The sequence below is a fragment of the Melozone crissalis genome, unplaced genomic scaffold (assembly GCF_028551555.1).
Source record: "Melozone crissalis strain CALT ecotype California unplaced genomic scaffold, PUWL_Pcris_2 ptg000027l_1, whole genome shotgun sequence".
NCBI classification, from domain to species: Eukaryota; Metazoa; Chordata; class Aves; order Passeriformes; family Passerellidae; genus Melozone; species Melozone crissalis.
Window position 1 is genome coordinate 6,132,998 of NW_026535805.1, and position 14,785 is coordinate 6,147,782.

A 14,785-nucleotide genomic window follows, 5' to 3' on the forward strand; every position below is an offset into this window, starting at 1 on the left:
TTTGAACAGTGGTTTAATTCCTCTATTAACATAAATGTTAAAAGCTTGCTGTAGTTAAATAGTTGTAACTTGAAAATATTTTATCTAATCTTAAGAAAAATCTTTTAATATTTTAAAACATGACTGAAGTTTCAGAAAATACAGATTGGGTACAGAAATACAGATTAGGGTACAATTGTGAATAAGTATGCTTGGGGAACTGAAGTTAGGGTGGGAACATCATTGCATGTGATAATTACGGCTCTCAGCATCTTCACACTGTTTACATGAGGTGAAAACAAGCGTCTGTGACCTTCAAGGAGTGAAGGCTCAGAGTATGAGTGTGACTGATAATTGCACACCCACAGTTTCCATTTATCCTGACCTACAAAGAAACTGGTTGTTGCTTCTGAATAGCTGAGATGTGATCATGCAATTTAGAAAGTTGTACTTTGCCTAACTTAAAACTATCATGAGTATTATTATGCGTTTAAATTTGTCATTCTATCTTCAGAAACATGATACTTGTGTTATCTAGAGTTTCTGGACAGAACTCTGTTTTAGGAAAATCTTGACAGTAGGCCAGAGTAAATAGGTTTTGATTTTCCTAATCACAGTGTTAATGGATGTGGATTTGACCGATTTTTTTGTTAAAGGTGCCATTTAATATTTGTGGTAGTTCCAATGTTTATAGTTCTCAGTAATCTTTTTATGAGCATAAACCACAGTCTGTAACACTTTTTTTTTCTTACTCCCTTGTTTCTAAAATTTTTTTAAACAAGGAATTTGCATAGTCCCTTAACATTATGAAATGGTCACTGGTTTGCACCAAGTGATTATAGAAATGCTGATAGGATTTTGGAGGCGAATCTTGTTTGGTAGAAGTCGGTGGAAGAAAAGCTTTCTTCTGCCTTTTACTGTTGCTACTGAAGCCTCGCCCCAAACCGAATTAGAGCGGAGGTGTTTTCCCTCCTCGTTTCTTTTATCCTTTTGTCAGTAGAGTGCTCAGCTTGAGGAAGGGAAAATGGCACTTAGAGGGCGTTTCATGTCCTCTTGGAACAGTGCAGCTGCAGAGCTAAGTGCTGTGTATTGAGAGATTTGAGAACGGAAAGGAGAGAAGCCTTTCCAGCAGTCTGAGGGTGTGAGTGGGGTATCCATGACCTGTTTGTGCTGGCTCACTGTATGGGATCAACATCATCCTGCACATGCTATGGGAAGAGTATAATTCTGTGTAAAAAGTTTGCTTGCATGAAAAAATAACTAATGAGGAAACAAGGCAAATACTGGAGTTTCTGAAAGTGATTTACTTCTTGTTTTGCATTTCAGAACACTGATCCTAAGTCGTCTGTAAAAGGTGTAAGTGGTCAGCTTGGAGAGGGGCCTAGTGATGGACTGCAGCTGTCCAGTAGCCTTCAGTTTCTTGAAGATGAACTTGTGTCTTCTCCTTTACCTGATCTTACTGAGGATCAGCCTTTTGATATTCTTCAGAAGTCCTTGCAGGAGGCCAATATTACTGAACAGACTTTGGCGGAAGAGGCATATTTGGATGCCAGTGTAGGTTCTAGCCAACAGTTTGCACAAGCTCAGCTTCATCCTTCTTCATCAGCATCCTTTACTCAGGCTTCTAATGTTTCTAATTACTCAGGTCAGACGTTGCAACCTATAGGAGTTACTCAAGTGGTACAGCAACCTGTTGGAGCATCTTTTGCAAGCAATACAGTTGGTGTGCAACATGGCTTTATGCAACACGTCGGAATTAGTGTTCCCGGCCAGCATTTGTCTAGTAGCAGCCAGATTAGTGGTTCTGGGCAGATACAGCTGATTGGTTCATTTAGTAATCAACCTTCCATGATGACCATCAATAACCTCGATGGATCTCAGATAATACTGAAAGGCAATGGTCAGCAAACACCTGCAAACATGAGCAGTGGCCTCTTGGTCCATAGACAAACTCCAAATGGGAACTCGCTGTTTAGTAACTCAAATTCAAGTCCCGTAGCACAACCTGTAACTGTTCCATTTAACAGCACAAATTTTCAGACTTCATTGCCTGTCCATAATATCATCATTCAAAGGGGTTTGGCACCAAACTCTAACAAAGTTCCTATTAATATCCAACCAAAGCCTATTCAGATGGGTCAGCAGACTGCTTACAATGTGAATAACTTGGGAATACAGCAACATCATGTACAGCAAGGGATTCCATTTGCTTCTGCAAACTCACCTCAAAGTTCAGTAGTTGGTCCTCATATGTCTGTTAATATTGTTAATCAACAACAAAATACAAGAAAGTCAGTTACACCTCAGACAGTTAGCAATGCTGGAGGTAGTATTGTTATCCATTCTCCTATGGGACAGCCTCACACACCTCAAAACCAGTTTCTCATACCTACAAGTTTGTCTGTTAATTCTAATTCAGTTCATCATGTCCAGGCCATAAATGGACAACTTCTTCAGACTCAGCCTTCCCAGCTGGTTCCCGGCCAAGTGTCTGCTGAGCACGTAATGCTTAACAGGAACTCCACAAACATGCTAAGAGCCAACCAGTCGTATTCAGGACAGATGCTGAATAATCAGAACACAGCTGTTCAGCTTGTTTCTGGCCAGACATTCACAGCTCCTGGAAACCAAGTTATAGTAAATCATGGAACTTCCCAAATTGTTGGTGGACAGGTGCCACTGCAGCAGGCATCGCCAACGGTGTTGCATTTGTCACCCAGCCAAGCGAACGTTTCCCAAGGCAGGTCGAGTTTCACCACCATGTCACCTGGGCAGTCCACAGCCTCAAGTATGCCAGCTTCTGGTCGATTTGCTGCTGCCAGTTCTTCTGGTTCCGTGCTCCCCAGCCTGGGAGCATCCGTTCAGTCTGTCGCGTCCGGAGGGAACTTCGCGGGGGATCAGCTGGGCCAGAACAGAGCTCAGGTTGCCGTCAGCGCGTCGCATCGTCTTCCAGCATCCTCCTCCACGTCTGTCAGCACCTTCAGTCACACGTCTGTGGGAGTGACACAGCAACAGTTTGCCTTTGGTCAGGTAGGAAAGCTGCCTGAGAATGTAGCCAAAGAAAGGCTTCTGAGCTGTGCTAAAATTGGCTAATACACAGAATGGTAATTTTGCTGGTTTGTATTGTTACAAATACTGTGGAGCTGCTGAAAATTACTGTAACCCAGAGTTGTCTTTTCACATGGTATTTTATAAATCTGTCACTCAGTGAACATCTCTGCCACTTCGATTAATCCCAAAGATTTTGTTGGTGATTTATAGTATTAGCATTAATTTATGTCTGCTCCTGTTTAAAGGAGTGGGCATTGTAAGTTTATACAATTGCAAGCTCTCCTGTAAACCTTACCGTAGGCTAGATGTAAAGGCTCAGGTTCATTCTTAGCACTTAAAAGTCTTTTGACCTCACTAAAACCTATGCATTTTCAAGGTTTGACTTAATGAAATTAGAGATGAAAAAGCTTCTTGGGCTTTCTTTTGTTATTTATCGCATTGGCACTTCTGTTAATGTGTGTCTGGAGCAGTTAGAAGCTTTCAAATTTGATGCGAAGACAGGAAATGCTTCTTAGAATCCTTAAAAATAAATACCTTTTAAAGCAGTTTGTAAAAGTATAACATTAAGAATAATCCTCTAAGAAGTCAAGCTAGTACCTAAAAAAAAAATAATTCAGAATTCACTTTTAAGGTTTGATGTTGTTTATTTTGTCCAGTAGATACACTTGCAGTATATATTCAGCTCAAATTTTTCTGTTTTCATAAGCAAACTTATAAGCAGTCAAAAGTTTAAAAGAAAAAAATTCATAAAGTTACAGAGTGAATTGCTAATTTTAACTCAGTGACTTTTCACACAATTAACAACAAGCTATTCAATTTCTATCATTTTTTAAACTTTTTTTTTTTCATTGGTCATTTTGAAATACTGGTCAATCTCTCAGAATGCATTTGCACTAATTAGATCTTTCTCTTTTCTCTTTTACTTCTTTTACTTAGATCTTTCTTTTTCCAAATGCCTGATGGATTTTTTTTTTAACCAAACCCAAAATCTGCAGTGAAATAATAATGTCTTAGAAAATAATGTACATTTAAAAAAATCAGTTATGAACATGTTGTAGAAACACATTTGTAATCTTTGCCAAGATTCTGGTTCAGGTTGTAACATTTTGCTTGCAGATGAGTAATTTGAGGCCTGTCTGATTTCTCTTCATGTGTCTACATCTTCCTATTTGCAGGTCACGTGCTGGGTCAGTGAGTTTCAGCAGTTATAAAAGCAGATTGTTTCTTATTGCTGTAAAAGATCATTTTGTTCTTGTGCTGGAATTCAGAGCTGTAATTGGGAACTTAGAACAAATGCCACTATTTGCCAGAATCTTTTTAGTTTGTTTGTACTTTTAAACATTGTACTTTATAAACTAAACCACGTATCATTCACTTGCTAAGCAGTGGAGGGTTTGTTCCACTGTGAGTTTTTTTTTTTTGTTGGGGAAGCAACTTCATCATCTTGCAGTTTTGGAACTGTGAGAAGCTGTGTTTTCTGAGGGCCACTTGTAGTGGCAAATGAGTGGTCTTGTAGAATGCAGCTGGTATGTATTTGTGCTGTTAGTGTAATTTCTGTTCCCCTCTGATTTACTTTATTAAGTTCTTGAACTTGGAGGGATTGAGATGTGTGAAATATCACCACTGATGAGTTTGAAGTTAAAAAAGTATACATGGAGATGAAATTTAGGTGCCTTTTCCTTGTTTTTCTTAAAGCTTTCAGTAAATATTTCACTGTGATTTTTAAAAACATTGTTCTTTATTTTATGTATGTGCCACAGAAAAAGGCTGTGAACCAGACGTCACCAGTTTCTGCATCGAAGACACAGGACAATTTGAGGCAGCCTCAGCTAACAAATCTTCTGAGCAACACACTATCAGGTCAACTAAGGTCTTTTTAACATAATTTTCTTAATTTTCTGCAGCAACAGACATTCATTCTTCTTCAGTGTGTTAGACTTACATAGATGCCTCATGCTCATAGGGTTCTAAAGGTTGTTGGAATTTTATTTTTAGAAGAATTGAAGATATATTTTTTCAGTATGAATGCATGCTTTCATTTTTCTCAGTCGTGGCACTTCATTTTCTAGAGCAAAAAGCTGAATCTTCACAATTAGCAATTATTTCTCTCCTCTATAAAATCCAAAATTATACCTTCTTTCATTTTTCTTTTTTTTTCAGCTTAGGAAAATAGAAATATTCAATTTTCAAAATAGGCATCTGCTAAAATTCCATGAAAGTTCTAGAATGTTGAATGTGGTGGCTGCTTCACTTATAGAGATGGGTATTACAAGGTTATGTGCAGACTGTCATCACTCACTTTATTCTTGAATGGGTCCCTTTCAGTTAGAATAGTTCATGCATTGTTCATGGCAAAACAGCAGCTTTTCAAGCAGCACCATGCTACTTAAAGAACAAAACCAGTACATTCAAGGCAAACAGAAAAATGCAGTAACCTTCCTGTTCTCTGTGTACATAAGTAACCTTTTGAATAAGGTCCTATACTCTGCCTTGCTTTTTTTTTCCCCTTGTGTACTGTTATGTATAAGCTGTCCAGGCAATTCTGTACCATCTGCTGGGTGTCTTTGGGGAAATAAAACCCAATAAATTCTTACTTGTTTTGGTTGTAAGGTAGCACGACTGATAAGATGCTGTTTGGGTTATGAAGCAAGGCAATTGGAGGAAGTTCTGCCTATCTAAAAAAATCTAGGGGAAGAAATGTGCTTGCTGTCCTGGAAGAGTACTTCCAGGAGCTCTAGAAAAATTTGGGTAATCACTTGAGGGAGGATTGGTATTGAAAAGTGTGATAAAATTTACTGTATGATTTTAGGCAAATTGTTAGGACACTGAACTTACAGCACTTGAATTTCTTCTTATGTTGCAGTACTATGGTGTGATTTATATCTGAGGATTTTTATTATTTTCAGGCAAAATATTAATTTTTATGAGCTGGTTTCTCCACAGGACAGTTGCACTAATGCTTTTAAGCATAAGATATAGCTTTCCTAAAAACTCAGGTGAAATTATCAGGATAGGGATACAAAATTATTCCCCTCTTGCTTAGGGTGACAAGAATCTTTTAAACTTTTTTTTATAGGACAGGACTCTGGAGGAAAAATCATACAACAATCTCTAGGAACAGCACAGCCACAAGAAAAAGTGATAGGATCATCATCAGTTCAGCAGAGTATACAGGTAAGAACACCTCTATTTATATGTTTCCCTGTCTATCCTGTTTTTTTCTGGGATAGAGCTAATTTTCATCTTAGTAGGTGGTACAGCGCTGAGTTTTGGATTTGGCTGTGGATAATGTTGGTAACACAGCGGTGTTGTAGTTACTGGGCAGTGCTTACTCTGCAAGTCCCAGCCTTTCCAGTGCTCCATGCTGTGCCAGGGCACACAGGACAGCTGGCCCAAACTGCCTGAGGAGTGTCCCATTCTGTGGAACATCCCAGGGTGTTCTGGGTGGAAATTTAGGAATTAATTGCCTGTGAGCCACTGATCGCTGCTCAGGAATGGGGTGGGCATTGTTCAGAGGGTGCTGAGCAATTGCTTTGGGCATCACTTCTTTCTCCTGGGTTTAATTCCCCCTTTTGCTCTTTTTCATTACAACTTTATAATAACTATCATTACTATATTGTTTTATTTTGTTTCTGTTTTTAAACTGTTCTTTTCAACCCTGAGGTTTACTTTTTCCTAATTCTCTTCTCCACTGTGGTGAGGGGCGGTAATGAGTAAACAAATAAGGAATCATTGTAGGTTTTTTTGTAGAGTGTATGAACTCCCTCAAACTTGACAAATTCTACCTTGGCTTAGTAAATGTTGATTATTTTGCAAATTGATACACTGAATGCTGCTTTGAGATTCAGTTCATTAAGTGGAGTCTGACTGTACTGTTCCCTGAAGATAATTTTGTATGACATAGCAATTCTTCATTGAGTTGGCCAGTAGTTCGACCTGCTTTTCTCATTACTTCTTACAAACTGTTCTCTGGCTGATTGGGAGACAGTGGTTTGTGAGAAGCAGCACAACAGTTCCACCTGGTCTTTGTTTTATTCCTTACTGCAGTTGTCTTCTTTTACCATCAAAAGTTCTCCCATATAATGCAAGTATGTACAAAAACACTGTCCAGGATGAGGTTTTTTTGGAAAGGATCTGACTTAAATTTTTTGTTAGTAAATGTATTTGTCAATGCAGTAGGACAGGAATGTTTTTCTATGTCTTGTTGATGTACAGCTAGAACAGAAGGTACAGTAGTGCTCAGTTAGGAGGTCAGCCTGGTTATGTAATAGTTGGTCAGATGTTCATTCTGCTTGATGATGACTACTTTTTGTGATCTGAAATTGGAAGCTTTTTGAGACAAATACTCTTCCAGTGTGTCTGCCATGAATCTTTACCCCCTCAGAGAGCCTCTGGTCTTAGGAGAGTGTTCTCAGGAAAACCTTGATTTCATTAAATGTCTAAGCAAAGGAAAAAATGACTTGGATTGCTACCTGATGGGCATATCTGTAGCATTGACACTGAAATAGAATTCCTAGAATGACTTTTAAAATCCCCCCCATCCACTGTGGCTTTTGAGAATTTAAGTGCACAACCTTAGCCTGCTTTCCTCATAGATACTCTAATCCATCAATGTCAGGCAAGATGACATCTTCTGAGAAATGCAGAGAGGGTTTGTATGAGCAGATTTATTTGTAAAAGTTTTTAGTTGTGTCTTTCCTTCTTTGCACCTGCTAACTTTGATCTTCTCTTTCTTAGTGAAGTATGTATAATGGAAAACAGTGCAATTTGTCTACAAACAGCATTTCAGACCTTTGGTTTATGTCACTTCCCTATTTTGTGGGTACACAGTGCCCTGTGAAAACAGGAGATAGTTGAAAGTGTTTGTACTTATATGGTGGTTACAGTTAGTATTGGTGATGTACCTAATTGACAGAAACAACTCCTGAAACTTAGGCTTTGCAAATGAGGGACTGTATTGTAATTTGTCTTTTATTTTGAACTTAGGTCGATGGTCATTTAGTTGGACAGAAAAGGCCTGCAGCTAAACAGTTAACTAAAGGAGCTTTGTAAGTCACTATTTCATTTTAATTTTGTTGCAGAAACCTTAATTTTTACTTTTGTCAGTGTAAAAACTCTGTACAGTACGTTAAGTATACACCATTAATTTTTTTGTAGTATTCTGCAGCAATTACAGAAGGATCAGGTACATGCTGTGACACCAGATAAAAGCCGGTTCAGATCATTAAATGATGCAGTTCAGAGACTCCTTTCATACCATGTGTGCCAAGGATCACTGCCAACAGAAGAAGATTTAAGAAAAGGTAATTTTCTTTTTCAAATTTGGCAGTAAGTTTGTAATCAGTTTGTATTGAGAGAATTCTTAATGTAAATTCGAGCAATAAGAAAAGGATCATTTTAAAATTTGTGCAGGTTATTGAAGAACAGTGTTTGAAAGTGTACTTTTGTCTTTCTAGTGGACAGTGAATTTGAATCTGTTGCTACACAACTTCTGAAGAGGACACAGGCTATGCTGAACAAATACAGATGTTTGCTTATAGAAGATGCAATGGTAAGGTGTAGAACCCAGGTACACTTTGTTTAAGGGACGGGATTAAATTTGTTGAAACAAAATCTACAGAACAGGTGCATGAACTTCTGTTCTCTGCTTCTGCTTTGCTCTTACACTGAACAGGCTGTGATAGTCAGGAGGGTGATTTCTGTGTATTTCTGTGGCTGATGGAACCTGAAGTAGTGTTGATGTTGTCCGTTCAGAGGCCTCCAGCCATATTATAATTAGAGCCAAATCATATTACAGTTTAGGAAATCATTGTCCTTAAAGGCTAGGTGGAACTTCATCAGAAGTGCTTCTGATTTAAGTGCTTTCACAATCCCAGGTATGAGGCAAAATAAAACTGACAAAGTTAATGGGTTTACAAGGATCAGGAAATGCCATTGTGACCTCAGATATGCTAGTTTTCATACCTGGAAAAGTTTTGAATTTGAGTGTAATAGGCATTTAGGTATTTAGAGACAGGGATACATAATACAGCTGTTAGAATTAATATGATTCTACAACTAGCAGTTGCATTGTAATAGATCCTGGGCATTAAATATTTGCAAGTATTTGCAGATGCAAAGAGAGGATGGAGGTTGAGATTTGTTCTTTTAGCATCTGGTATGTTGTATGGCAAATCCCATTTAGTAATTTTGAAAGGTTTATTTCATATAACATTCAGGTTTGAAACTAGTTGTCTATGTTATGGCCTAGTGCAGTGACCATTTTCTGTGATGGATGAATCAAAGTGGCTTGAAGGCATTGTCAGCAAAATGCAGCTCTGACCAGCTAGTTACAAGGATAGGAGAGAAGTGCAGGGAAGATGATAGGATGGTCCCAGTTCAAGATTTTTGCTGGTTGATCCCCTAAAAGAGAAGGATACTGTATGAAGTAAAAAAATTGTGGTATACAATAGTAAGCATACTCAGTCCTGAAAAAGTACAACTCATCCAACTGAAATAGCAATTCTCTGTTTTAAAGTCTTTCCCAAATAAAATTTGCAGTACAATGTGAGTAATATTTCATGACTGAGTTTCAGTAGTGGTTGGGTCAGAGACAGTATTGTTGAATTGTGAATGTTCTTTGCAAATATGTAGTAAAGGAAGTTTCTTGTCTCTGAAATTTAACTAAGCTGTCAGTGTTTTGATTTGATACCAACATATGAGTCACTCCAGAGATGGGTTGTGTTTTGCCTTTTCCTCCAGCGGATAAATCCCTCTGCAGAAATGGTTATGATAGATAGGATGTTTAACCAGGAGGAAAGAGCATCTCTGACCCGGGAAAAGCGTCTTGCACTTGTGGATCCTGGTAAGTAATGCTTCACTTCAAAATAAAGTGTGGAGTGTTTAAAAATAGTTGTGGCCACAGTGAGGCACTGCTTGCTGTGGATTCCAGTTAGTGAAATACTGAATTAGCATTTGCAAGATAACCTTTTATAACTCCAGAATTCAACAATCCAGAGACGCTGTAGGGTTGAAGCAGTTATTTGTGGGGGAAAAAAAGTTATCTGTTTGGCAGAGAAATGTTCAAATTTCTTTTGACAACAGTCATGACTTCTACAGTGCCTCCATCCTAGCAGGGAAGAATCTCTGAGTTTACTTGCAGCCAGAAAGACCAGCACTGTTTGAAGCATGAACACTCTTGTTCATCTTAATGAAGTGTTGCTCTTGGAGTGCCATGGCCATTTAAATGGCACTGTTTTTAACTGGGATGTTGTTAAACATAGCACCTGGAAGCACGTTAATTGTGTATGATTACAGCTACGATTTGTTTAAAGGTTCTGCATGATCTGCATATTTTAAAAGATATTCACAGGTTGTGTTGTAGAAAGTATTAATCTTCAGAGACCATATTTGCATATTTAGAATGCTGGGAAGTGCCCTTAATCTGGTTTTACAGTGCACATGCGTGAGCAGTGTGCTGATTAATTTAGTGCTAATCTCCTGCACTGTACGCAGCAGAACACATAAGCATATGAACATCTCTTAAAGACCCAGATCTGTAAGCTGTGGATGTTACTTGAATTTCAGTACACAGAAACTGTGTTGTCAGTTATTTGGATGTGTAGGTGATTTTAGTAAAATGTTGCTACTTAATTTTCAGATGGTTATCAGGCCGATTTTTGTTGTTCTGCCAAACAATTTGAGAAAACAGCTGAAGAAGCACAGTCCAGCAAAAGTGACCATCAGTCTAGCAAAACATTACCTTCTCGAAGTCAGACTACCAAAACCCAAGCCAGAGACCGACCAAAATCCAGCTCAGCAGAGTCCACAAATCACAGTAAACTTCCTATAGTGCCTAACAACATTCTGACACCACAAGAAGGAAAAGCTTCTACTAAAAAATCCGAGAGCCTCACTAAAGCTTTAAAGTTTGAAAAAGCTAATTGTTCTTCTGAGAGCCAATATGTGGCCCTTTCTGAAGAAAGGATGAGTGGGAAAGATCTTGCCAAGTCCACTGAGAATTCTTCGAGTTCTGAAGACTTGTCAAAAATAGTGTCAAGAGGCAGTCATGGAACACACAATAAAATATCAAGGAATGCAGTTCAGTCTTTCTCCAAGGTAACGTGTAATAATTCACTTCAAGACAAAACTCTGAGGAGCTCTCCAAAGAATGAGGTTTTGCATCCTGATAACAGGAAAAGCTCTGGTGAACCCCAGGAAGACTTACTGCTCAGTAAGAGTTTAGAAACTACATTTAAAAACATCTTGGAACTTAAAAAAGCTGGGAGGCAGCCACAAAATGAGGCAGCAAGCAGTGGCTCCGTTGAATTAGAGTTCCCTAATTTTTCACCTATTGCTTCACAAGAGAACTGCCTGGAAAAATTTATTCCAGACCACAGTGAAAGTGTTGTAGAAACTGACTCTATTTTAGAAGCAGCTGTAAATAGTATCTTAGAGTGTTAATAGTTACAGTACCATGGACAAGTTATGTTTCTCTTAGCAGAAGCAAATGTGAATGACACCACAAGTACAGCCTGACATGCATTTAAGGTTAACCTTTCTAAACTAGATTCTGTTCTGTGTTTGAGAGCAATACTCATTGTGGTTACAGTGAGATATCCAAGTAAAGTTAATCCTTGTTAGAATGCAGTCTGTTAGGGCCTTACTGTTTCAAGTATTATTATGATAGTGCTTTTGATTATTGAGCAGTACTGCAACGTAACAGGGTTGCAGGTTGTTAGGCCCTACATAATACGGTAATATACTGACAATCACAGTCATTTGAAAGGATATATTTATTAAGAAAATGTTTTTAAAGAGTGATGGAAGCAACAATTCTCCCCTACCCTTCTCTTCCACAAATCATCAAATTTTTAGGTTTTCTGGAAAACCCACTGTACCTCTCTTCAGAAGTGATTATTTGCTTTGTTAATGAATCTGTATTCTAGGATTCTTAAGTTGGAAGGAAATCATCAGTGTGTTTACAAGGCTTCATAATTTAAACTTTAAGTGCTTTTCTATTGCTTTCTGAGCAGAAACTAGTACTTGATATATTTGTAGTGGGTAACTTTAGTCTGTGGGATGATATTATATGATCTTAGTCACAGTGGCATGATATGAAGTAATAAATGCTTGACTAAGGAAGGTAGAACGGAAGCCAGTAAATAGCAAAGTGTACAGGATGAGGCCATGATAGAGCCATGAATTTATATATATAATACATATATATGTTATCTCTTGAGGAAAAGATTTTGCATTTTATAATTGGATGTAGTCAGCCTTGAGTCTTTCTGAAGTGGTATAAATGTTTTTTTTTATTTGTTGGTTTGTTTTTTTTTTTTAGACCAAGTGTCAAAAGCACTTTGATTTGAAAACTGTATTTGTAGCTTATATTTTAAGAGGATGTTAGCCTTACTCTGAGTAAATTTAAAGGCCAGTGTTTATTTTTGATTCTTTTTGCTTTTTGCTGTCAGAGAATGTTAAATCATCCACCGTAGCAGTCATTATTATCAAGATATGTACAGACCAAAGTTGATCAGCAATCCCATTGTTTAAACATATCAAAAAAATGTGTAATTATTAATTCATATTGTAAAGCCAAGTGAAACCATTGCATGGTTTGCATTTGGCTTGCTGTCATGTTGTTAAGATAGAATCTTATTATTTTATTTATTTATTTTAATCTATGACTTTTTTTTGCTGCCCATGCTGCTTTGTTCTAGTTTACTTTGGTCATGAGTGCTTCTGTGCACATAAGCGCGCTGACATTGGTCACGTGTGTGTAGTACATATGTCTGCTCAGGAGGATACAGCTTTTGTGGTTTCTAAGGTATGCTCATGTGCTCCCCCAGAACTTCTCCACCATTTCTCAGAAACATTACCAGCCCTTTTCCACACTTGCTGATTTTGATTTTCACGGTGTAAGAGGCTCATTGTGACAAGCTGTGGTTGTCTGTCAGATTGCCAGGAGAGAAACCAAAAGGTTTTGCTGGTGTGTAACTCAGTCCATCTGAACGGCACGGAAGGAAGCAGAATTAGGTCCTTGGGATAGTAGAACATTACAATGCAGCTCAGTACTGAGCTGCAGTCCACTGTCTGACCACTAAAGGAAACCAAATCTAGAAAGCAATGAGAGAGAGATGAACTTCCTTAAAATTCATTTCCCCTTCAACATGAATGGAAGTACTGGTTTTATATGTTACTAATTGCCATTTAAAAAAAATGTGCCAATTTTAAAGTACATGTTTGTAAAAACCCAACATTCCCAAGTGTTGTATGTAATATTAATAAGTATTGCCAGTTTTAAATTTTTGGTTGGGTGTCCACAGAGTAGACTCTCAGGCAGTTAGTTGTTTTCTTATTGGCAAAACTGACAAGATAGTCTTCACCTATTGCCTTTTTAGATTTAATAATATTCTCATGGCTGTGTATTCTGATGCATATTTTATAATTTTGGAAGTTAATTAATTTATCGTTCTGAATTATTTAGGAAGGAGAGCAGTAAGTTACACAGCTGTATGCTAACTAGTTAAATTTTTCTTTTGAGGAAAAAAAAGTGAAGTTGCACATTCATCAGTCCCCTTGCTTGTTGTGCCACCTCGAAATGGGTATGGGGTTTCCAGCCTCTCTACAGCAAATACATAACTGAAGCATCAGGTTGTGTGTCTTCTATTGGGTCTCATTGGGAAGGGGGCACAATGGCATATAAAAAAGGACAAATTGCAAAAAGTAATCGTGATTGATTTGGTCAGACACATTTCTCTGAACTGCTGATGAGAGGAACCCCTTGAACAATCCTCGTAAGATTGATCTTGGATTGTTAATGTTCTGTTGTTCACTCCTTTGAATTCAATTCTAAAGGAATTCTGGTACGTGGTGAAGCAGTAAATGAAATAATTGTATTTTTGTGGTGCTTAAAAAAAGTTTATTAATCATATGGGCTCAAGTCCAGCAAAGTATTGTGAATATGCATGACTTTAAACATGTTTTCATTATTTTGCTGGATCAGCATTGTGATTTCAATGTTATTTAATACTGCCTAATATTAAAACAAATTTTAAACTGGCAATTAAGAAACTATGTTCATTTTGAAGATTTTGGTATAATTTATCTGTTAGAGTAGGGAGGCCTTACAGACTGACTTCACTTAAAGAGGATGTGTCACTTATTGTCAGCGTGGTATGGACTTTATTTGCTTAAATACCTTCATTTGTAAAGTATGTCTCACTTGAAATTGCTTTGTATACATTTTGTAAAAATATTTATAAAATGTTTTGTAAAAAAAAAAAGTATAACAAATTGCAGTTTATTTTGTTATGTTGGATAAATACTGTTAAAAGACACAAGTCAGTAAATATATTGTTAATCCATGGATAGGAAATGTTTAGTTGGAGAATACAAATTGAAACAACCATTGCAATACAGCCAAAGATTTGGGAAAAAATGTCTATCTGTGATTGTCTTGATTTAACCAAGTTGAATATTCACATTTCCAAAAGATGATTGGTGTCAGTTTTAAGTCTTACTCCTCTTCTTTTCATGGTGCAGCTCTGTTGTAATATACTTAGTAGGCCAACTTTCCATGCTCCTTATGCATCTTTCTGAACATAGACACTATTAGGGTTTGGTTCATGTGGCATTATAACTACATTCAGTAATGTTCATCTCCAAATTACAAGAGAGCCAATGGTCCTGCTTTACTGGTATTAGGAGTCTTGCCACAGCAAGGTTCTTGATATCTCTTGCTCTCCTTCTCTGGTGTATTTTCACAAGGTAG

The 14,785-nt window shown here is 37.6% G+C and overlaps 1 protein-coding gene across 5 annotated transcripts in view; it reads left to right on the forward strand.

Moving 5' to 3' along the window:
* Positions 1 to 14,561, forward strand: part of BICRAL (BICRA like chromatin remodeling complex associated protein) — a 45,173-nt gene extending 30,612 nt beyond the window's left edge. For all 5 annotated transcript variants that reach the window (XM_054279793.1, XM_054279794.1, XM_054279791.1 and 2 more), the window contains exons 5-12: positions 1,306 to 3,009; positions 4,791 to 4,890; positions 6,107 to 6,204; positions 8,017 to 8,078; positions 8,188 to 8,333; positions 8,487 to 8,581; positions 9,772 to 9,874; positions 10,670 to 14,561. In XM_054279793.1, the coding sequence (XP_054135768.1) occupies positions 1,306 to 3,009; positions 4,791 to 4,890; positions 6,107 to 6,204; positions 8,017 to 8,078; positions 8,188 to 8,333; positions 8,487 to 8,581; positions 9,772 to 9,874; positions 10,670 to 11,472 (3,111 nt within the window). In that variant the 3' untranslated portion in view covers positions 11,473 to 14,561. The remainder of the gene's footprint in view (positions 1 to 1,305; positions 3,010 to 4,790; positions 4,891 to 6,106; positions 6,205 to 8,016; positions 8,079 to 8,187; positions 8,334 to 8,486; positions 8,582 to 9,771; positions 9,875 to 10,669) is intronic.
* Positions 14,562 to 14,785: the final 224 nt, after the last annotated feature.